Raw genomic sequence first — 25,793 nt, 5'->3', positions numbered from 1 at the left:
TAACCCTATAAGGACACAGCCTTTTTCTGACATTTTGTTGTTTACAAGTAAAAATCTGTATTGTTTGCTAGAAAATTACCTAGCACCCCTCCAAATAAATATATATATATATATATATATATATATATATATATATATATATATATATATATATATATATATATATATATATATATATATATACATATATATAATTTTATTTTATTATTATTATTTTAGCAGAGACCCTAGAGAATAAAATGGTGGTCCTTGTAGTTTTTTTTTTATGTCACACGGTTTTTGCACAGCAGTTATTCAAATGCAATTTGGAAAAAATGCACTTAAAGAGGATGTAAACCCGATTCACGAAATTTGTGCTGGGCACATTTATCTGTTTTCTTATCTCTTTTCAAAGCCCTGTCTCTTGTAACTTTGTTGTGCTCCTTTTGTCTGTTATCTGCCATCAACTTTTGTCAACTTTTGACAAGACTCTGTGAGGCCCAGAGATAGGAGGGGGTTGCTAGCACACTGCTAAACTATACACAGGCAACCTCTGCGTGTGTGTGTGTGTGTGTGTGTGTGTGTGTGTGTGTGTGTGTGTGGGGGGGGGGTGCCTTCCCTCCAATCAGCTGTCTCACAGTCTCTCACAGTGTCTAGCAATGATCTCCTCCTACAGGGGAATCAGAAAGTGAAAATTCTAACAGGACGTTCACTTTCTAAACAGTATATCAAGGTGAAGACAGCATATATACATGTAAAACTTATATAGGGAGATTTGTTCCATCTCTGTGTATCATCTGAGTCTGTTCCCTTCACTGGGTATATGGAGGGTTTACATCCACTTTAAATGAATTACAAAAAGAAACAAAACATAATATATACCCCATTTGTTGTGTACTATGAAAGATGATGTTATGCTGAGTAAATGGATACCTAACTTGTCACGCTTTAAAATTGCTTGCACTTCTGGAATGGCGCCAAACTACGGTGCTCTCCATAGGCAATGCTTTAAGAAATTCTACAGGTTACCAGTTTACAATTACAGAGGAGGTCTAACATTGTTGCAAGAATTATTGCTCTCGCTCAGACATTCGCTGCGATACCTCATGTGTTTACATATATGGGCGTGACCTAAGTGTGCGTTCACTACTGCACGTAGGGACTGGGTGGTTTAATGACATTTTTTTTTAACAATGTTTTTACAATGTCCCTTTAAACAAAATTTTTTTTGATCACTTTTATTGCTATCGCAAGGAAAGTAAACATCCCTTGCGATAACAATACAGCATGACAGGTCCTCTTTATGGAGAGATCTGGGGTCTAAAAAAACCCTAATTGCTCCTCTACCCTTAAAAGCAACAGATAAAAAAAAAAAAAAATTCTTTTGCTTTAACCTCCCTGGCGGTGTGATTATTTCGGATTTTAGGTGCTGAAAGCGATACAATTATGTTGCATGGAAATTTGGCATTCTATATTGTAGGTCTGTAATTTTTAACAATAACACACTTAAATCTGTCCAAACAAGAGTCTAGTAGATATCCCGGGTATGATAAAGTTTGAAACACAAAAACATAAATTATAATATAAAAAAAAAAAAAAAAAAATAATGATAATAAAATACATTTCCCCACGATTCACTATCGTCCAATTCTACAAGTGTTCTAATTTACTATCGCTGTTTTCTAGCTGGTCTAAAGCCACTTTTGACGTAAAGGGACACTTTTTGGTTGCTATGGACAATCTCCAGTTTCCAGGCAGAAAGAACAGTATATATATAACATAAAACTGCATGCAGGGCATGGGCCAAAGCACTGGGGACAAAAGGGATGTGAAATGATTTCATACAGTATTGTAATCTGTAAGATTACAGTACTGTATGTGTTATGATTTTTACAATTTTTTGAATTTGTTGCCAGGCTCCGCCCCCGTGCGTCACGACGCTCGCAGGGAACGGAGCCTGGCACGGAGAGGCTTCGGAGGAGGACGGAGCCCACGGACACAGCGGGGGACATCGCAGGATCCCGGTGACAAGGTAAGAAAAGCCACACCAGGATCCTGCGATGTAATCCCGAGTGTGGCTCGGGGTTACCGCTAATGGTCCTGAATTTTAACCCTGAGCCACACTCGGGAAAACCGCCAGGGAGGCTACGAAAAAAAATAAAACATGGTTTACATGGTCCGAGAACTGGTGTTCTGTCCAAACAGCCAACTCGCCAAAATCCCATACCACGCCTTGTCCGGTGACACTCCAGTAGCAGTAATTGCAGATTTTGACTACTGTTTTCACAGAACACCGGCAGCGTATACACTGCAGTACACAATATAATGAGTGGACATTGTTAGTCCACACGCTAGTAACCAACAATGTGGCTGCCTCCAAGGCGGTGACAACTTTTTTTACTCCTTAGCCAGTGTTCTGTCAAAACAGCCAACTTGTCGTGTAACGTAGTGTATACGCTGCCGGTGTTCTGTGAACAGCCAAGTCGTCAATCTGCAATTACTGCTGCTGGAGAGTCACTGTAAGTGGCGTAATTGGAGATTTTGACAAGTTGCCTCTTTTGACAGAACACCGGAAGTGATGTATGACATCGTTACGGTCCTCCAAGGGCATAGAGATGAGAGGTGGCCATCTTGCTATCGCTTATCTCTATGGCAAGCAGACCGACGGTGCCGGATGGTTCCCAGGCTCAGTGATTGGCAACATAAGCCCTTAAGCCCGAGAAAGGGGGGGGGTTACCTCTCACGCCACTTCTAAAAGTGATCCCGCGGTGAATCTGGAAAAGGTAAGGGAAAAGAAAATACCGGGGTTTGGGCATAACCCCCAGTATTTAACGTCAGAGTCATGACATAATTTCCCAGTTAGGTGGTCGGCAAGTGGTGTGCTTCCTAAAAGCTTGTTGTAGGTAGGCTGTGTTCTCTGTGTGCATCAATTTTGCTTAGTGTGCCTTTTGACCTTACCTTCAAAAAAAAAATACTGGTTCCCTGTTGTACTGAATTTAGGGTCTCCTGGTCCCTGAAAAAAGGAACTTGACTCTGGCTTCACTTGTTGCATGCTTGTTCTGGATACGTGACATGGAAATGACTAAACCTGAGAAGATCATTTTCCAGATGAACGCCATATGTTGATCAGAACTTTTTTTTGAGCCCTGTAGTGATTAAAACTGGTTGCACAATTTCAGAGATGAAGTGTCATGATTTCCTGATGATGGGGACCTTATGCAGCTAGAAATGCTGCATGTCTTTCACGCTGACTATATAAAAACTCTGCTTACTGAGCGGTTCTGGTGACCTGGTGACATACTTTTCTTCTGCAAATATCGAAGCCAGAAAGTCAAACAGCTGTCCTTTTTAGAAGGTTTAGCAATCTTTAAATTTATCACCCTGCAAAATAAAGAATTGGCTTTTATTTAAACACGTGCTCCATAGTGTATTTCTTTATGATCTATCTGGGGGGAAAAATTCTGCCCACCGCTCCACCTTGTCTTAGACACCTCCTGGATGGGAATTTTTCTTTTTGTTCTCTCAGGTTACTTTTAAATTAAATAGCTTTTAATTACAGATTTAATTTCCCCATCTTGTGTGTATGAATTGACAGTATAGTAGTCCATAGCGACCAATTAACAGATTTAGCAGATTTGAAAAAAGCTGGTTGCTGTAAGGCAGGCCATAAATTGTGCGATCTTCTTTCTCTCTCTGCAACCACGGGTTGCAGGAAAGAAAATATTGCTTTAATTCCCCATCAACCCAGTTAGTGTTGATGAGGCATCCCTCCCACGGAGCTATTCTGTTCTCCCGCAGAATTTTTTCCTGCTGGGAGAACACAATGATTATTGCTAGCGGCTAAGGCCACTGGCAATAATCACATGCTAGAAATTCGACATGCTGATGGTCCCCAAGTCGATCGATGTGTCAACTTACAAAATGCTGTACGCCTGATGTCAGCCCGGCGGATGGTGAATGTGCGGTAATACTGCATGTAGCTTCAGTATACACCGCTGAGCCGATCACAGCAAGCGATGTATTCTATTAATGAATACAGTAGCCTGCCTAGATTGGAGTAACAACCTCTGCCAATCTAAGCAGGCTACATACAGTAGCCTGCTCGGATTGGCTTTGAGAGTCAGAGAGGCACAGGCTGATGATGTTACAGCCTCTGCCAATCCGAGCAGGCTTTGTATTCATTAATAGAATACATCGCTTGCTGTGATTGGCTCAGCGCAGTATGGCTCCAGCAAGAAGAAGGAAATATGAAGCCTCGTAAGGGGGGTCGTCTTATATGGTGAGTATAGGAAAAAAATGTAAAATTAGGGGGGTCATCTTATACCCTGGTCGTCTTATGCGCCGGCAAATAAGGTAATCAATTAGACTGGATTGTAAAAATAGTTGTCAACTATTTTCATAATCGATTAGTTGGTCAGCCGATTAGTTGACCAGCACATGGAATGCATTATTTGTTTACATATCAGGAAATACAGTGCATCCTATGCATTAAGGTAAAAAAACCTTCTATGACCAGCCCCCATGTATACTTACCTGATCCCAATCTCAATCTAGAGCTGTACCTGAGAGCAGCAGCACTGCTCTTTCTCCTTCCCACAGGACTCCGATGCAGCAGTGGGAGCCATTGGCACCTGCTGCTGTCAATCACAGCCTGTGAGGAGGAAGCAGGGGGCGGAGCCGAGCCGCACTGTGTGTATCAACAGAAGCACACAGTGCGGCTAGGAATCGAGCCCGCATAAGTACCCCCCATAGCAAGCGGCTTGTGATAGGGGCACTCTGAAGATAGCAGGAGCCAAAAGTGCCAGTGGGTGACCCCAGAAGATGAGGATTGAGGCTGCTGTGTGCAAAACCAAAAACCATTACACAGAGCAGGTAAGAATGGCATGTTTAAAAGAGGAAAAAAATTGCATGTTAACAGGGCTCTGTGCAGGGAAGATCAACATCTGAACCCAGAGAAGCTGGAAGCCAAAAAGGGATTACATTTAAAGTAAAAGTTTACCAGTATTGTCCATTCTATTTAAAATGATTATATCCATGCAAACAAGTCTCGGCCTTTAGTACTACCTAAATATAAAAGATTTATATCCCCTCTCCACCCTTTATATAGCTTCATCTCCTAGGTAAAATACCCTGTATATCCTACTCTGGATATATTATTATTATTATTATAAATATATGATATAAACTTTACATAATAACTAAATTTATACACCACACTTTTTTGAAATTTTTATCCGATTAATCGGAACAATTAATCGGGCAAATAATAATTTATGAAAACAAATGCCCTACCATACGCGGATCGAATATTGGCCGGTCCCTGCTGAACTGGCCGAGATTCTAACCATCTATGGCAGGCATTACTTACAATGTCATTGTTGTTTCCCACCTGCTGTAATGCTGTGAGCATTGCATTGTCAAATCATGAATTATGATCACAGGTGTTGGCTGGAGGGAAATGTTCTTCTATGAGTTTTTTGTTAGAAATCATTTTTAAATAATGCATCCATAGTAATTATTAAAGCATTTATAAACTGCAGCCATGGTACACGCACTGACAGCGTACTATAGACTAAGTAAGTTGTAATGAATGCTGACCCACACAGTTTATTGATCTCCCTCCAGTCAATAATTTCCTGCCACATTACTGCATGTTTAAACACCACTTCTGCTGCAATGTATTGCTTTCCTAAGTTGATTCATCTTTGCATTGAATTATGTGGCTAGACTGGGCTCAAGACACTGAAAAGCAATACACCTCTGAATTGAAAGCGGTATTAAACACAAAACCAATAATTTAATTTTTTTTTTTTTTTTTACCAATCATTAGATGTGGTGGCTGCACTTTTTAGGCACTATCCACCCCCCCACCCCCACCCCCGTCTATCCCTGGTGATCTGGCTAGTAACACACTTCCTGTATTAGAGTGCCACCAGAGACACCTTTGGACAGCAGCATTGTCAGTCTGTGGTTTGAAGAGTGCTAGATGTACTAGCAGATTCAGATACACTAAACAGTTTGAAGTTGAACTCCAGATAACACTTTTTAACCACTTCATGACCAGGCTATTTTTTGCGACCCAGCACTGCCTTACTTTAACTGACCATTGCACGGTCCTGCGATGCTGTACCCAAAAAAATGTATGTCCTTTTGTTCCCACAAATAGAGCTTTCTTTTGGTGGTATTTGATCACCTCTGCGGTTTTTATTTTTTGCACTATAAACAAAAAAAGACAGACAATATTGAAAAAAAAACAAAAAAAAAAACAATATTTAACAACTTTAACAACTTTCTGCTGTTAAACACTTCCAATAAAAACGTGAAAAATCAAATTTCTTCATCAATTATCAATTTAGGCCAATATTTATTCTACTACATAAATATTGATTGGTTTGTGCACAAATTATGGGATATTTTTATGGAATTTTTATTTTTATAATTTTTTTTTTTTTTTTTACTAGTAATGGCGGTGATCAGGGACTTTGATATTGAGGTGGATAAATCCGACACTGACGCTTTTGACACTTTTTTGGGAACCAGTGACGCCAATACAGTGATCAGTGCTAAAAATATGCACTGTCACTGTACTAATGATACTGGCTGGGAAGGGGTAACATCAGGGATAGTTCATCCTATGACAGTCAGCTCCATCTAGTGCCCATAATGCCACATAAATCGGAAAAATACAGATTTATGGGCACTAGATGTAGCTAGAAAAAAACAGAAAAGAAGGAGGGCGCACCAACCTAGTGCATTACCACTAATAAACTTTAATGCAGCATAAAAACAGCAGAAATAATACTCACAAACGAGCTTGTATAACCAGCTTTAAAAAGGGCGCAACAGCGCTGTTTCTGTAAATCGACACACCAGGACCTATTGCCAAGAGGGTCAAACCGGTGCAAACGGCTAACGCGTTTCGGGGGAGCACCCCTTTCTTCAGAGCCTAAGCGGGCAATGGTTCATGTGTTTTTTTTCTAGCTTGAATACCCATTGTTCAAAGGAGGGCTGCAAGACAGTAGGCATTACCTTTTTAGGCGGTTGCACCACATGTTTGGTTCATGGACACCTGAGCGCAGGAGAGATTGTTACTGTGTTCACTAGATGTAGCTGACAGTCATAGGATGAATGTATTTATTTCCTATGATCGTCAGCTGCATCTAGTGGCCATGGGATGCTATGGCTCTCAGGGCAGTGGCACTTGGATGCTTTGGCTTGCATGGCTGCGGCATTTATTTGAAGATGTTGTTGTCTTTTACAAAATCTCTGCTGCTTCCAAGCTATCTAGCAGTACTCTTGTGTTTTGGCTTGGTGTATAAAATGGCCCTGCATAGTCTGCTTTTATATAGCAAAATCTCAATCGGATGTGAAATTAGGCTAAGTGAAAGAATGATGAGCATTATGTAAAAGCTAGACTAATTTCTACATTCGACTTTAGACATTTTTTATTGGATGCAATTTTATCCATTTCCTTTAGCGCTGAATCCATAGAAATCACTAATCCCTTTTAATGTTGTAAAGAGAACTGTAGAGAAAAGGGAATGTTCTGTAGAGTAGGAGGTTGGGGAAAGTATTAATTACTAATTCTTTTGTTGTATTATAAGGCATTTAGTACATTCTTCAAGTGTGATGTATAAATCTTGCTGCAGTCCTATGTAATCTCTGCCTCCACTCTATTCACTTGATCATGGCGGTACAACGAAGTACATATGTAGGGGAAGTTATGTGTGCCTTTCTGGGGTGATACAAAGAGAAAGAGGGGCAAAAATAGAAGACTGGAGGGGGACAAAAGTTAGAAACCTGGTCCCTGGATTCATTGCTTTGCCTGTTTATCATTTGTTATATAGCTCCCTCTGTTTGTCCTATTAGCTACTGTATTTTTCGCTCCATAAGACGCACCTTGACCATAAGACGCACCTAGGTTTTAGAGGAGGAAAACAAGAAAAAAAATATTCTGAACCAAATAGTGTACTAAAATATTTACCAGTGCCAATAAAATGCAGCCTGACCTGTGCCAATAAAATGCAGCTTGAAATTTGCCAATAAAATGCAGCCTAATCAATGCCATGAAATGCAGCTTTACCTGTGCCACCTCCACCTTGCACAGACTGACATTTCTTATGCATCCACCTGTCACTCAGAACACAGAGAAGCCCGAGCGGCCCCATGGCCATACTCCATTCAGCCGCTCGGGTTGCTCTGTCTTCTGCTTTGTGTGAGTGACAGGCCCAGGGGGAGGCGGCCGTGCTGCCGCCGGACCAGTTTTGTAATATGGCAGCGACGGGGGTTGTTGGACCTGGCCAGTATTCGCTCCATAAGACGCAGAGACCCCATTTTTGGGGGGGAAAAAATGCATCTTGTGTAGCGAAAAATACAGTATTTAGGAATAACAGTGCTAATTACCCCACAGTCTACCCCTTTAGATAATTTAAAAGGAAAAAGTAGTTTAATTCTATTAAGTATGTATTATTGTAACATTTTCCTTAAAGTAGGGGTGCCCAAACACTGGCCCGTGGGCCACGTGGTCTGCAGAGCCCTCTGATGTGGCTCGCTATCTCCTGCTCTGGGATGGCAGATCGGCAAGTAGATCCCAGAGCATCAGTGTTCTGAATAAAGAAGAAGCATGGCTGCGGAAGGAGCAGAGCCGCATAAGCCGATTCTTCCTGTATAGCGCTGGCTCCTGTCACAGGCGGAGTGATACAATATGCTCTCTGCCCGGGACAGCAACAGCTGGCAATACCTGTAGTAAGGGAGATTCCTGAATGGAAGATTATTATTAAAGGTCAGTTTATATTCTAAAATAACACTGTACTACATGGGCATATCTATTCTGCAATGGTTACTGGGCTACTTTCAACAGCTGCTGGTAAACTTTTTTTTCTACAATAATAATAAAAAAAGTTGGATTTGGGCTATAATAGCAGTTGAGAGAAGATATCAGACAAGCATTGAATGCATTGTTTTTAATGAGTCTGCTGACTGATGTAATTATATTGTGAATGGGGAATCCCTAAAAGACAATGGATATGTAGAATTGCAATACATGCACAGCCTGTGTATTTAATGAGAAAATAAGGCTTTCCCCATGTGAATGTAGAATTACAAACAATGCATGGGAAAACTGTTTTTAAAACATTGATACATTGATTAGATTTATATCAAGCTGATCTTTTTCATATATTACATATTGATAGGACTGTCCATGCCCTATATTTACTAGGGCACACTTCACAAATATATGAACGCCTTCAGAAATATATATCACAAATATATGAATTGAGAAAAACAAGGTGGTGTCTACTCTTCCTCCCTATGTGTCATGTTATACAGTAAAACCTTGGTTTGCGAGCATAATTTGTTCCAGAAACATGCTTGTAATCCAAAGCACTTGTGTATCAAAGCAATTTTTTTACAGAGTATAAAAGAGAAGAGAGGCACCTCTAAGTGTAGCAATAAGTTGCTAAATGTTGTACCTTCATTAAATGTAACCATATTTCTACACTTAGAGGTGCCTCTCTTCTTTTTTTTTTTTATACTCAGTTGTGACATGATGCTACTCTTATATCAAGACATCGCTTGTATATCAAGGCAAAATTTATTAAAACATTTTGCTTGTCTTGCAAAACGCTCTCAAACCAAGTTACTCTCAAACCAAGGTTTTACTGTACTTGTATTGTCTCATTTTTAAATAATTTTGACAGCATTATCAAACCCACGGTGAGTAAAATTCTTATTTTCTACCTTTTTGTTTTTCCTATGTAGGATTCCAAGCTGCCATCTTCTGTGCGCAATACACTCATGGATCTTTTTGGACAAATAGAAAGGGAATTTGAGAACCTTTATATTGAGAACTTGGAATGTAAGTACTGCATGAGTGCTGCTGATCACAAAGTTGTGGAGACTCTTTCCTGGTTTGAAATAAAGAAATCTGTGCCATGAGAAAGTGTCTGACGTGCCTACTGACGTGGAAATTCCCCCATACGCTACACGTAATCCATGTCTCCTACGCTAATAAATCACCCTTTCAGCCTTTTGATATAATGCTTCTGTGTACACCCGTATCTTCCCAAATAACACAGACATGACCACCATCCTCACATCCTTAGCTCCACCAACAGCCAGCCTCTGACCATGGGCGCGATGTTTATTTATATAATAATAAAGCTTGATTGCTTCACAATCAGCCAATCAAGCACAGGCAAACAGGAGGAGTTATACAAATCTCAACCAATGAATAATGACTAGGGGAGTTTATGGGCGTGTCTGGGCAGGGGCAGTGTGTATGATTCCCCGCCCCTTGTACCTCTAAGCTGTGTTCTCCAGTAAGACAAAGAAAGCCACATGGCTGGCCTAAGAACTCATGAACACTGCCCCCGACCACAACGCACACAAAGACTCCTGTTTTTACTGTTGGCGCGAATCTTTATTCTGCATTGTTCAGAGAACAACGCATACCCGGATTATTCTACCATTCCAGAGGATGGGAGATTCTCTGCAGAGACACACCATAGCCCCTCCACGTGCTAATCAGACACACAGAGCGACACGAGTGTACACCCCCCAGTCTGTGGGAATGTTTGACCATCCTTCCAGAAGTGCATTCCAGAAGGTCAGGCACTGATGTGGATGAAAAGGCCTGGCTCGCAGTCTCCAATCAAATTCATTCCAAAGGTGTTTTATCAGGTTGAGGTCAGGACTCTGTGCAGGCCAGTCAAGTTCCTCCACCCCAAACTCACTCACCTATGTCTTTATGGACCTTGGTTTGTGCACTGTCAACTTGCAACAAGAAGGGGCCATCCCCTAACTGTTCCCACAAAGTTGGGAGCATGATATTGTCCAAAATATCTTGGTATGCTGACACCTTAGCAGTTCCCTTCACTGGGACTAAGGGGCCAAGCCCAACCCCTGCCCCTCCACAAAATGATTTGGACCAGTGCACAAATCAAGGTCCATAAAGACATGGATAAGCGAGTTTGAGGTGGAGGAACGTGACTGGCCTGTGCAGAGTCCTGACCTCAACCCGATAGAATGCCTTTGGGATGAATTAAAGCAGAGACTGCGAGCCAGGCCTTCCCATCCACATCAGTGCCTGACCTCACAAATGCGCTTCTGGAAGAATGGTCAAACATTCCCATAGACACACTCCTAAACCTTGTGGACAGCCTTCCCAGAAGAGTCAAAGCTGTTATAGCTGCAAAGGGTGGGCCAACTCAATATTGAACCCAACAGACTAAGACACCATTAATATTCATGTGCGTGTAAAGGCAGGTGTCCCAATACTTTTGGTAATATAGTGTACATTGTGTGCTACAGTTTAATATTTTGACACTTGAGCCATTGCAGCTGAGTTGCAGTGAATGCAGTCAACCACGTTGAGCAAAGCCGATTCAATGGTACATTTTGTATGATTTTTTTTTTTTTTTATATATAGATCTATATAGCGCTAACATACTTACACATGTAACATTTAACTCATTAAAGGATAAAAAGAAGTGTGCCTGGTAATGGTGCCTGGGGTGAGGATTAGCTGCCCCTTTAAAATGGTAGGAACCAGACTGGTGATGTAACAAACGTAAAGGTGTTGGCGCTCAGATCATCATGAACAACAAAATATTCAACATATATATTGGTGCAAGTGAACCATATGCAAACTGCAAACTATAAAAGTCCAAAATGACAATCCCAACACCATAATATCTAAAGATTCTTCTGGTTTGAAGTATCTTCAAATAAATGCTTCATCATGAGGGCTCATGAGGTAGATAGCAACTCACCAGAGGTGTTTGACCACTTTTTACAGTAGGTCTAAACACGCTTTATTGAATAAACCAGTATGATCCTGGGTAAAACATCTCTGCACTGTGGGACCCCCTCCGACAAAGGATTTGGGAACAGACTCCACCAGGGACACAAAGAAGAGCGCTTATGGTGTAGTACGTTTTAATAAAAATGGTTTAAAAGTGATAACATTTGCACTCACATGTGCCTGTGCCAAGCTCGGCACTAAGGTATCTACAGCCTGTGCGGATGGGTATATTGAGCTCCTATTGGCGTGCGATCCACTCCTCGTTCTGGATATACCATTTGCTTGGAACTCACAAATGGGACTCGGAAATGGAGAATTCCCGCTCCCGGGGATTTGTCATTTCCGGGTCCCATTTGTGAGTTCCATTTTTTAGGAGCCTTGAAAGCATTGCACCAGCGATCAGCAGATTGATGGTACCATGCAGGACTCCTGCAGACTGTCCGTGTAAATTTCCCAGTTTTACACTGACAGTGAAGAATCAATGAACTACCAGAGCGCTCAACAGCGCCATAGTAGTTTATTGAGAACTACAAGCCAACATCTGCAAAGTATGTTGGTATTTGTAGCTGATTCATTCACAGAACTCTGTGGATAAATGACACGGCCATGTGGCCAGAGCACCGCACAGCTGCGCTCTTTAAAAAAAAAAAAAAAAAAGTGACACATGGCACGGGGAACTTCTCCCTGTATTGCTGTCACACAGAGGGCTTGATTGGCCGAGCCGCTGCAGGAGCAGGTACATGTTACACACTTAAAACTGGTGAAACAAAACATGCTCCTGAAGGTGCACTTATCCTTTAAATTGCTTGTTTTTGACAAATTTTTCAGTATCTAGACATATGTCAGGGCAATACCAAATCGTCATCTCAATTTAACCCCCTCCCAATCCTAATCAGCCATTTCCTCGATTCTTTAAAACCATGCAGAGCCGAGCTGTCAAAAAAAAAAAAAAAATCTGACAAATGTTTATCAACATTCCTAGGCACTGAGAGATAGAGAAGAGATACAATGCATCTTTTAGGGATCAAAGGGAAGAACTTTGGTCTGTAAATGAGGTCAGTTTAACCACTTAAAGACTAAACCTTTTTTGACAATTGTTGCTTACAAATTAAAATCAGTATTTTTTGCTGTAAAATTACTTAGAACCCCCAAACGTTATATGTATGTGTATATATGTATGTATGTGTATATATATATATATATATATATATATATATATATATATATATATATATATATATATATATATATATATATAGCAGAGACTCTAGAAAATAAAATAGCAGTCATTGCAATATTTTATGTCACAATGTATTTGTGCAGTGGTCTTTCAAACGCAATTTTTTGGCAAAATATACACTTCAATCAAGTAAAAAAAAAAAAAAACAGTAAAGTTAGCCCAATTTTTTTGTATCATGTGAAAGATGTTACGCTGCAAGATCGTGATCTTTATTCTAAGCCAAAAAAATTGCGATTCTCATATTACACACACAATAAAAAAAAAAAAATATATATATATATATATATATATATAATATAAATATAGGCTTCTGATTATTGGCAGGGTCTGAACTGTCAGTCTGACAGCTAGATTTTTTGTGCTACAACAGGGTACATAGAGGCAGTAAGAGGTCTCTAATGCATTTAGTACTGAATAGCACTTCAAAGGTTATAACTGAGTAAGCACTATTCAGCGTGAAACATGCTTTTACATCACAACAAATAAACGACACTAGATTGTAAGAGCTTTTGGCTCATTCATTTTACATCTGTGTCAGTATCTGTTACCACCTGATGTTGTTGTTCTAGACATATGGCATTGACGGTTACCAACCTCCTGCATCATTTTTTGCTGACAGAACATGGAAAATTTACTGACAACCTGGGAAAATGACAGAACTCCTTTTTAGAAACTAAAACAATCATATTTAAACATAAACACCATCTGTAAACAATGACAATACCCATAACAGGTAATTGGCCCGGTTTACATTTAGAAAATCGATACAGCATGACATTATCAGCCACACTGCTGAGTTACAGTTGAAAAACGATTTCTATTATGCATGTCAAATAGACCAATGGGCATGACCGGATTGCGGATTGTGTCTAATAGTGGGAGTGGGCCAAAAGAGGATGATTAAACAGAACCGCTCCCTGACCACCTACCATTAAATGAAAATAGCTGCTGCTTGGGTGAGTACACACTGCCATGGCCCTAATGCTTAGCTTTATAGCAGCATCGCCTGTCAAACTTGCCCATTAAGCTCAACGGGGCTGCACAGCAGCCTCAAGCCAAATACTTGGCTTGCGATAGTGACACAGTATTTCAATGCAAAATTTCCATTCAGCTAGAAAAAAAAAACACATTCGGGAAGCAGTAGTATTGCCTCCTGCACGAACAGTGGGAGGGTCTTAAAGGGGCATTAAATACCAGGAGTGTGTGTTAAGTACAGCGTGCAGGGTTTGGGTGTGAGCTGCGCTACAGAGTGCAGGGGTACTCCCACCCCCAAATCCCCCTCCTTAAGTTACCTGATGGAGAACTGCTGCTGCAGAAGAGCAGGATAGGTTGCTCAGGAGGAGAGTAGTGTAGCTGTGGGGCCGTGGGCACAGGCTTCAGGAGCTGTTGACACGAGACAAGCACTGTGATCCAACTACCTATCTTTGCAGAGAGGCGGCAGGCGGAGCTCTGTTGAGATCATTCCACAGCCAGAACTAGAGGAAGCAGGCTTGGCAAATGTGGCTGCCTGCTCCTTCCAGCCTGCTTCTATTTAGAAATAATCCCAACTGGCTCCAAACTCTGCCTGAATCAGTGGCTGCTGGTGCTGCATCAAGCTGTCAAGAGGTCTTTTCTTACACTTGCCGAGCCAACACAAACCTGCCTGAAGAAAGGACTGATTTTTACTGACATAATATTTCTCAAACTGACATTTACAGACAGCTGTAAAGATCACTTTTTTTTTTTTTTTACACAAGCTGTCAATAAATTTGCTGATGGTTGGTAACCCTGATAAAGGGGGTAGGTGGTAGCTTTCTTAATCTCAAAGTAGTGTGGATGTTGATTGGTTAACTCTTCTTTTACAATGCAGATAAAACCTTTTGATGTTTTCGTTCAAAATTATTTTACTACATCAAGGCAAAGTTGTTTTAATGTTATTGTCCAAGGACAAAGATTAAACACACGGATAACAATTTTAATTAAGCAGGAATGTATGTGAAGCCTAAGAACTGTTTCTTTGATTAAGGTTTTTTAATACAAAGGAATCTAAGAGGCTGCCTGAATTATGGCTCAAATAATTCTTTCATGTCTGGTTATGTTTTATTAAGGATGGACAGAACAGATGGCATGGAAATTACAAAATGACAGGCATATTTTATTAACGTCCCCACTCACTGCACTCACTGTCCTACACTGCCCCGATCCATGTGTGCTCTACATTGATCCCACTCCCTGTCTGTCCTACATTGCCCCCGATCCATGGGTGCACTACATTGATCCCACTCCATGTCTGTCCTACATTGCCCCCTATCCGTGTTTGTGCCACATTGATCCCACTCCATGTCTGTCCTACACTGCCCCTGATCCATGTGTGCACTACATTGATCCCACTCCATGTCTGTCCTACACTGCCCCCCCGATCCATGTGTGCGCCACATTGGTCCTACTCCTTGTCTGTCCTACATTGCCCCCATCCATGTGTGCGCTACATTGATCCCACTCCATGTCTGTCCTACACTGCCCCCGATCCATGTGTGCGCCACATTGGTCCTACTCCTTGTCTGTCCTACACTGCCCCCATCCATGTGTGCGCTACATTGATCCCACTCCATGTCTGTCCTACATTGCCCCCGATCCATGTGTACGCTAAATTGATCCCACTCCCTGTCTGTCCTACATTGCCCACGATCCATGGGTGCACTACATTGATCCCACTCCATGTCTGTCCTACACTGCCCCTGATCCATGTGTGCACTACATTGATCCCACTCCATGTCTGTCCTACATTGCCCCCTATCCGTGTTTGCGCCACATTGATCCCACTCCCTGTCTGTCCTACACTGCCCCTGATCCATGTGGCACTACATTGATCCCACTCCATGTCTGTCCTACACTGCCCCCGATCCATGTGTGCGCCACATTGATCCCACTCCATGTCTGTCCTACGCTGCCCCCCCGATCCATGTGTGCGCTACATTGATCCCACTCCCTGTCTGTCCTACATTGCCCCCTATCCATGTTTGCGCCACATTGATCCCACTCCATGTCTGTCCTACACTGCCCCCGATCCATGTGTGCGCCACATTGGTCCTACTCCTTGTCTGTCCTACACTGCCCCCATCCATGTTTGCGCCACATTGATCCCACTCCATGTCTGTCCTACATTGCCCCCTATCCGTGTTTGCGCCACATTGATCCCACTCCCTGTCTGTCCTACACTGCCCCTGATCCATGTGTGCACTACATTGATCCCACTCCATGTCTGTCCTACATTGCCCCCGATCCATGGGTGCACTACATTGATCCCACTCCATGTCTGTCCTACATTGCCCCCTATCCGTGTTTGCGCCACATTGATCCCACTCCATGTCTGTCCTACACTGCCCCTGATCCATGTGTGCACTACATTGATCCCACTCCATGTCTGTCCTACACTGCCCCCCATCCATGTGTGCGCCACATTGATCCCACTCCATGTCTGTCCTACACTGCCCCAGGTCCATGTGTGCGCCACATTGATCCCACTCCATGTCTGTCCTACGCTGGCCCCCCCGATCCATGTGTTCGCTACATTGATCCCACTCCCTGTCTGTCCTACATTGCCCTCTATCCATGTTTGCGCCACATTGATCCCACTCCATGTCTGTCCTACACTGCCCCCGATCCATGTGTGCGCCACATTGGTCCTACTCCTTGTCTGTCCTACACTGCCCCCGATCCATGTGTACGCCACATTGATCCCACTTAGTGTCTGTCCTATATTACCCCTTCTTCATGTGTCTGCTGCATTGCCCCCACAATGTGTCTATTCTACACTTCTGCTGCTCCATGTGTCTGCTGCTTTGCTCCTACTTTGTGTCTGTCCTACACTGCCACTGCTCCTTGTATCTGCTGCATTTTTTTTGTCCTTCCTAAATTGGGGTACACTCTAAAAGAAAATGTAACGAACGATCGTCTAGTTTTTCTAGGTTGTTCGCAGCTGGTTGAACCTGAGGGTGCTACTCATTGTATGAAAAATCTCTTGTGACAAAAGCATTTTTTGTTTTGATGTAGGAACATCGTACGTAGATTGTATTGTTTATTGTTGCCGATCATTCTTGTACGAAAACCATGCACATTAAACTAAACTCATTAGTTCTGCTTACGTACGAGAAAAATTTTGGAGCTTGTACCTTTTAGAAATTTTGGTTTGGAAGGTTTGAATCGGCTGTCGAAAGTTTTGTACAAGCTATACGAAAATCCTATGATCATTCCTCGTACAAAAATGTTTGGCTGCTTTTCTTATAGTGTGTACCCTACCTAACTCTTTGGATAGATTAGGAGTATTGCACCAAGGATCACATAGATTTAAAGTGGAAGTAAAAGCAAAACCTAACTAACTCTAAACCTACTCTCAGCCAAATTCCAAGCCTAATCTATCTAGCCCTGTAAAGAAAAAAATCACTATACTTACCTGTTCTACAGTTGCTCCGGTCTCCAGCAGCGTCCACTGTGTGAAGGTGAGTGGGCTGGGAACACATAGCATTATTATGGGGCTTCTGTTGGCTGCGTCTCCTATACATTCCTACACACTGAAGGTGCCTCTAACAGCTCAGCCTGAGGCTGGACCGGAGTGGATGCAGAACAGGTATAGTCATTTCTTTCTTTACAGGGCTACATAGATTAGGCTTTAGAGTTTGGAAGAGTGTGTTAAGAGTTAAGTATTGCATTTACTTCCACTTTAAGGGTAGGTTTGGTGCATGAAAAGCTAAATGGAGACCTCCAGCTCTGTTGGTGTGGGTACTGGTGTACCCAGCCAGATGCCACCAAGCTTACAGCAGTACAGTGCTGACATCACAAGCGCTCCTTGGGGTTCTCGATCCAACACTTGTGTATGAACCCTTGCTATGAGTAGTCCAATGCCAATATGGTGGCTCTACCAATAGACATATAGCCAATTGTAAATAATAACTATGACATTTACTTTACATGCTGAACAATGAAGGATTTTAAACGTTTCTCCAGAATGCTAATTCCTGCTTTTGTTATATTGAAGTGCGACGTGAAATAGACACATTGAATGAACGCCTGGCAGTAGAAGGACAGACGATCGATGGAGCCGAATTAAATAAAGGTCAAATGAAAACAAAAGGTAAATGGTTTTGTTGAATAGCCAATCTTGTTATCAAGCCTAAAACTGCAGTGTCAGTGTCTTGTACATTTTGGTGCCGTCTAGCTTTAAAAGTGTGAGCACAGAGAATGTCTGAGACTGGACTTCTACTCCAAGGGTCTACTGGTTTATATGTATTTTTGGATGGAGGCTGAGCAAGTGGAGAAGCGCTAGTATCTGCCCTTTAGTCTTGGTTCAAGCCCCTGCGTGCGGGTGCGGGAATCGCCTCCGTTCCGCAGCCAAATTGCGTTGCTCTTAAGAGAGACGCAGGCTTGCCATTCATTGTGAATAAAAAAATTGGTGCCCCCCCCCCAACCAATTTCAGCATGCAGCGCGTTTGTGGGTGCGGTAACCACAGGGAAATCACGTGGTCAGAAAGACCACGTGATTTCCCTGTGGCCGCATTTTTAAAAAGATGCATGCACTTTTTTTTTGTTTTTTTGTGAAAACTCAGGCACAGTAGCCCATTCATTTGAATAGGCTGCTGTGCTGGCGCAAACACTGCCCACAAAAACGCATAGGTGTGAATCTAGCATTAAAGCTGAACCATAAAAAAAAAAACCTAAATTTTATTATATTTGTTTTCCTTTTAAAAAGTAATAAATACTTTTTGGAATTGTTTCCTTCTGGGGGTTTCTGGAATAGAAATTTAGCCTGGTTCAGCACGAACCTGGCGAATTTGATCCATCTATGGGTGAGGCTGGTTATACAGAAGTCGATCTATCTCTCGATCAACTTCTGAAGAACCAGCTTATAAATTTCCTGTGTTGGGCTAAGGGCCAGTTCACATCATAGAAACGCAGTCCAGATGCGTTTGAGATGCTTTTCTGCATGTGTGTTTTTGACGCAATTTTGATGTGTTCCAGTGCGTTTTTGATGCAGTCCAGTGCATTTTTCCCTTTTTTTTTTAAAAATAAGGACGTGTGTTCTAGTGCATTTTTGGTGCGTCCCAGTGCGTTTTTAGCGTTTCAGTAGAGTCCAGTGCAGCAAAAATGCATGTTTTTTGCTTTTTTTTTTTCTTGAACTGGAACTGCAAGCCCTTGTGTGAAATTTGCCATTGAAAAACCATATAACCTACTTTCTATGCGTTTTTTATGCAGAAAAAAAAAACACGCTGGGCTGCATGTGGCCCTAAAACAGCGGGTGACTAAATCAATCTTTGGTTGGCTCTTTTTGGAGTACTTTTTATTGACTTTGGATACTATTTTGTTGTTGTGTTTTTTTTTTTTTTTTTTTTTACAATATTGGCACTTTATGTATATTTGGTTATGTATATGTTTGTTTGATTTACCGATTGTTTAACACAACACAGATAATTTATATTTTGATATTGGAAGAGATATCTTCTTTTTGTTTTTGCAGCTTTTATATTATATTGTACACTATTTTGCACATTTTCCTTTTATTTATTTATTTACTTTTAGAACCAGCTTGTTGGAAAATTAATGATCAGTGCCCTCGGCTGTAGCTGACAGTGCTGATAAGTGTATTATGACAGAGGGGAACTCTCCCCACTGTCACAATACAATAGCTCCATGGGAGGGATTCCCCCAACCACCTCAAATGTGTTTTTGGGGAATCGATTAATTTTCTGTCGTTCAACCTGCTGGCTGAATGGTAGAAAATGAATCATATATGGCCAGTGTCCCAAGTATGTTTGTGTGTTTTTTTTTATTTTCTGTTGGCAAACTCGGGTTTTGGGTCTTTTTTTCTTGTTTGGGAATTGGTTGTTTTTGGTAGGTTCTGGTTAATCAGCTTCCTGCTGACTCAGGTTCAGTGTTTCCTTCTGTGTAGAGCCATTCCCCTCTGGTGTTGTCCTTCTCCATTCTGGTCTGGACAGTTGGGTTGTTCAACTTGCTCTCCCTTTGGTTGCATTGACAGGTTGACCTATATGGTAGGGGGTCCCAAGTCATCCATTCAGAATTGGCAGTTGATTCTTCAGTTGGCTTCTGGGCTTTAAGCAGCCCCTGGCCTCCTAGTGTGGCATGTTGTGATTTTTTTTTTTTTATGTCTTTCCCATCGCTCAGTTGGGCTGCTTTTGGATGTCCTGACTCTATCTGAATTCTTGTGTCCCACAATGGATAAGAGGGGAAATATTTCCTTATTGATTTGTCTGCTGTCTCTGCTATCTTTTTAGACAAAATAACTATACGGGTTAGGGAGAAAAGGGGCCAAAGCAGGCCTGCAGCACAATAAAGCCTTCTTAAACAGAAGGTATTGACATGTCTCGTTTTACCACATATCCCAAAAATAAGAGGTTTATTCCTCATTTCCGGACAGTGGAGGGAGTCATGAAAATCCATTCCTTTACCCCAAACAGCCAAATGCAAATTATGAACTGCTGATGCATAGTGCAAAATATTGCCTCATAATAAAGTGATATTAAAAGCATTTTTTTTTGTTTTAAATAACAAACATGTCAAACTTACCTGCTCTGTGTAGTGGTTTTGAACAGAGCAGCCCCGATCCCCCTCTTCTTTGGTCCCCCGCCGGTGCTCCTGGCCCCTCCCTTCTGGCAAGTGGCCCCATAGCAAACTGCTCTGTGTCCGTTTACACACAGAGGGTGGCTCGGCCTCGCGCCCACTCTCTCCTCATTGGCTCACTTGCTGTAATTGACAGTAGTGGGAGCCAGTAGCTCCCGCTGCTGTCTCAGCCAATAAGGGGGAAGAGACCCCAGGAGAGCTGCTGCTCTCGTGCACATTGCTGGATCGAGATGGGGTTCAGGTAAGTATTAGGGGTCTGCTGCACACAGAAGAATTTTTACCTTCATGCATAAAGATAAAAAAAATCTTGAGCCTTTACAGTCACTTTAAAGAACCATTTATTCCAAACTGTAATTCAGACTTTTTGGTCATCATCAGTGCAGTGTATGGAACTGTGTTAATTTCTTCTACGAAATTAAAATAGAACTATAGGGGAAAACTTTTTTTTTGGATAGAGTAAGGGAGGGTTATAATCCCCTGTCAGACTTCTTTTTTTTTTCACCATCTGTGTCCAAATGCGGAGATTTCCCTTTGCTTCCTGTCCCATAGCCAAACAGGAAGTGAGAGGAAATCCCTGCAAATTAATGGAATCTCGTGGGGCTCTCCAGGTCACCAGAACTAGTGTCTCCATTGGAAGATTTCCCCTCAATTACTTTTCTGGAGACAACTCAAAATTTGGGAATTTCTTTTACTTTTGCTTTCAATGATAATAGTAAACAGGACAAATAGAGAGGGTGAATCTCCCTAACGGGAGCACAGAGAGAGAGAAAAACCTGACAGGTGTCCTAATCCCTCTCCACTCTATCCAAAAAAAAAGAGAAAGTTTTGCCTTTAGACATCTTTCACACTGGAGGCGTTTTTCAGACGCTTTAGCGCTAAAAATAGTGCCTGAAAAATGCCTCATCTGCAGTCCCAGTGTGAAAGCCAGAGTGCGCTTGCAGGACGTTAAAAAAAGTCCCGCAAGCAGCATCTTTGTGGCCCTTTAGACATCTTTTGGGGCTAAAGCGACCCTGCCCATTAAAATCAATGGGCAGCGCTGCAAAGCACCTCAGCAGCAGTGCTTTGCGGACCCTTTTAACCCTTTATTCGGCTGCTAGTGGGGGTTGAAAGCGCCCCGCTAGCTTCCGAAAATCGCCTCTAAAACAACGGTAAAGCGCCGCTAAAACTAGCTGCGCTTTACCGCCAACGCTGACACGCTGTCCGTGTGAAAGGGCTCTTAGTTATACTTTAACACCATTTTACTCCACTGAAACACGAATTAAACTAAAAAAGTTCAGATGACTAAAATGGCAGTTTAGTCAAAAGATTATGACTAAAATGAAATTTGATGTCCAAATTAATTACATTTTTTATAACAAATTTTTGATAACATTCAATTACAATATGACTTGTGTTGCAATTTTATGTATTAGTCCCCTTTCACACTGAGGCAGTTTTCAGGCGCTTTCGCGCTAGAAATAACGCCTGTAAACTGCCTCCCATTCATTGCAATGGGTGCTTTCACCCCTGGGCGGTACATACAGTGCTCCCAAAATGCCTCTGCCTATTGCAATGAATGGGCAGCGCTTCCGAAAGTGGCGCAACACGGGAGTTTTTAATCCCTTTTTTGGGGTTAAGAGCGCCCCGCTAGCGGCCGAAAAGTGGCACAAAAGCGCCACTTAAACAGCGGTAAATCGCCGCTAAAATGAGCGGCGCTTTACTGCAAATGCACGGGCAGCCCCAGTGTGAAAGGGGTCTTATATTTTATTTTGCTCACTAATTTTTTTCCCCACAAAAGTGGATTTGCCCTTTTAATACCATAAACAATATGTTATTAGATTTTTACTCCAGGAGTCTATAATGAGTTTGGAAATTCTAAAGAAATGCTTAAATAATGCATCACAATGTAACTAATCCCATAAGATTTTAGTAGACTAAAATGTACTTGATTAAAATATTAATTAAACTAAAACAATTCAGATGACTAAAATATGACTAAAACTAAATAAAAATTTGGTGTCAAAATTAACACTGGTATGGAAACCACTGCTTCTATGGAGTAGGGCTTGTAAGCAGTTTGGAATAAATGGCTCTATTATATTAGGAAATGTATATTGGTTCTCAATGTGTATTTGGTTGTTTGGGAAGTAAACAAATGATTTGCATGGCTCAGCCCCCTGTCCTGAAATTGAGGAACAATCCTCTAATTTTGGGGCTATGTGATGGAATGAGATGTGAATACCCATCAAGCCTCTTCTTGGAGTCATGTTTATGGCGTCAGTCTTGCAGTGCCTTATGGTACTTGTAGGACCGAAGTTTATCTAGCCCTGCCTTAAGGTTTTGCTCGCTATCTGTAATCTAAAACATGCACACACATAACACATGGTGAAAGTATTCTCTCATCTGCACCTTGTAAAGGGTTGTTAGGAGAAGACTTTCTCCTTTTACAAGAGACAAGAAAACTGTGGGGGTTATTTACAAAAGGCAAATCCACTTTGCAGTACAAGAGCAAAGTGCACTTGGAAGTGTATTCACTGTAAATCTAAGGGGTAGATCTGAAATGAGGGGAAGCTCTGCTGATTTTATCATCCAATCATGTGTAAGCTAAAATGCTGTTTTTTTATTTTCCTTGCATGTCCCCCTCGGATCTACAGCAACTTTACTTCCAAGTACAATTTCAAGTGGATTTGCCTTTCGTAAATTACCCCCACGGTCTATCCTTAGGCTTTACAGCTAAAGAATTCCTATTTTGGCATCTTGTGGAAATTCTTTGGTCTTACCTATTATGCATGTTTAAAGTCTTTATTATTTTTCAGCTAGCCACAGTACCAGCCAATTGTCCCAAAAGCTGAAGACCACTTACAAAGCATCTACTAGCAAGGTAAACCTCATATTTTATAGCTTTTGTTTTTGTTTGATGAAAAGAGAGCATTTCGCTTTAATTAAAAAATGTGCTTTCTTTTGCAGTCATAGTTTACCTGTTTGTGCACACAAGATCAGTGGGTTTCCAATCAAAGCAGGCTGATCACCTATGCACATTGACTCTGCACCAAATCAAAGCTACATACAAATCAATATGCTTAAATTGTAGTTTGTAGTATCACCACAATTCCTTTTGTACACAAATGTTTGTTAAACTACCATTGGTTAGTATGAATACATATTAATATATCCTCATGTGCTCACTGTGCTTGTGGAGCCTCTTAACTTGTTACCACTAGTATATAGAACATCGGATGGGCCAATCATTTAGAAAGAATTTAAGCGGCTTTCTCAAAACCTTTAAAGGATAAGTAAATCTTTTGTAAAAAAAAGAAATAAATGCACATCTTTTTGCAGGTAAAAAAAAAATGTGCGTTGATTATTTATTTTTTTTAATTAGAAGCCTACAGAGCATTGCACCTGTGATCTGCTGATCACGAGTGCAATGCTCTGTAGGCTTCTAATCTCAGGCTCCTGCAGACTGTCAGTGTAGCTGTCTGCTTGTACCACGTATGGGCACTGCCAAACTGAATGGCAGGAAGAATCATTAAACCATCTAGAGCGCTCATCAGCACCCTGGTAGTTCATTGAGAACTACAAGCCGTCAGCTTCAATGGCTGATGGCATTTTTAGTCCCCCCATTCACAGAACTCTGTGAATGAATGACTTGGTCTTTTGGACGGAGCCCTGCACTGCCATGTGTTTTTTTTTTTTTTTATTGTGACAGTGGGTGCAGGGAGAAGATCCCCAGCCCACGGTCACAATGGGAGCTGCTGCATCTTTAACATGTTATGTGCTACACCCTGGTTGTAATACGTAACGTTATAGAAGGCAAACGTATCCTTTAAAACCCCTCTCTGCTCTAATCACGGAGTGCTGAATGGTCACTTGTAGTTTAGTTAATTGGTCTTACACATGGCATCTCGGGAACAGATGTGCCTTCAGTCAATACTCTTAGAGCTTGTGTTAATGGCATCCGTTTAAGATACTTCTGAGATCATTCAGTATTCTTTGAAAGATGCATTGGACCTGCATTTCACTTGCTCCAAGCAGATTTTTTCCTTTCCCAAAGACTTGTATGGGAATGTAAAACTCATTTGAGGCAAATAAATGTTCGTCAACATTGGCCCTTAATGCATGTGTGGTTGCACTTGTTCTTCTTTTCATATCTTAAAGCAAAACTCAAGAAAAAAATAAAATACAAAAATTCTCCCATGCAGTGCATGGGTTAACTGCTCGTTTTGTCTAGGGGCGCACCAAGAGGCTATATTTACCTGATCCTTTGATCCTTCGGAAAACAGCACTTTCCCTGTTCCTGCCGTTCTCGCGTCCAGAGCTGGTCTATGGGTGTGATGACGTCAGGAAAAAGTCCATTCACAAGACTGCTAGCATGCAGGGGGCAGGTGTGGCAGGGATCGGCCTTGCGCTTGAAGGATTGGTGGATTAGGTAAGTATATCTGTGCAATCCCCTAGACAAAAATGAGTGGTTAACCTGAGCAGTACAGGGCACCGCCCCACTGCATGGGAAAGTAAACATTGTGCTCAGAGTTCTTCTTTAATTGCTTCCCCCTGCCCCCCATACACATCAATAGGTAGCAACTTCAAGTGGGTTAATACAGCTTAAAAGGAGGTCACCTGCACCTGCCAGTGAATTTTAAATGTTCTCAGAAGAGTCTCAAACTGATCTCAACTGACAAATGCGTTTTCCAAACAGATCCATCAAGATCTATTTATATGGTGCAAGAAAGATTTCTAGCTATGTTCTGCTATATACATACAGAACAGTGTTATTACACCTAGGTCACTATTGGGCAGACCTCCCTTGTTCTAAGTGAACTTTGTTATTAGAAAATGTATATACATATTGTCACATGCAATTTGCCAAATTGCTATTTCATTGCTTTTCTCCAAGGAAAGCTTATTGGTTAGTCCTTGACAATTACATTAATCACAGTTGTAAGAATAGACCTTCATAGAAATTGCTTTGAATAGTGACCTTATGTGAGGATAAAATTGGAAGAAGGGCTAATTAGTTCATCTGTGGCCTCTCTGAAGACTTGCCCTCATTTTTCTCTGTGACATGTCATTAAAGTTCACCTGTCTTTATACTCCTATGTGGACAGTCATTTGTCAGCTACACTGATATGTCATACAATTTAGCCTGTAGGAACTGTTTTCATCACTGTGGGAGAAGAT

General features: G+C 41.6%; 1 protein-coding gene across 5 annotated transcripts in view; it reads left to right on the top strand.

Moving 5' to 3' along the window:
* Positions 1-25,793, top strand: part of WDR37 (WD repeat domain 37) — a 303,743-nt gene that overhangs the window by 160,224 nt on the left and 117,726 nt on the right. For all 5 annotated transcript variants that reach the window (XM_073629902.1, XM_073629901.1, XM_073629900.1 and 2 more), the window contains exons 4-6: positions 9,742-9,838; positions 18,040-18,135; positions 23,432-23,496. In XM_073629902.1, the coding sequence (XP_073486003.1) occupies positions 9,742-9,838; positions 18,040-18,135; positions 23,432-23,496 (258 nt within the window). The remainder of the gene's footprint in view (positions 1-9,741; positions 9,839-18,039; positions 18,136-23,431; positions 23,497-25,793) is intronic.

The sequence above is a fragment of the Aquarana catesbeiana genome, linkage group LG05 (genome assembly GCF_042186555.1).
Source record: "Aquarana catesbeiana isolate 2022-GZ linkage group LG05, ASM4218655v1, whole genome shotgun sequence".
NCBI lineage: Eukaryota > Metazoa > Chordata > Amphibia > Anura > Ranidae > Aquarana > Aquarana catesbeiana.
Note: the sequence above shows the minus strand (reverse complement) of the source record. Positions and strands in the feature narration are given on the sequence as shown.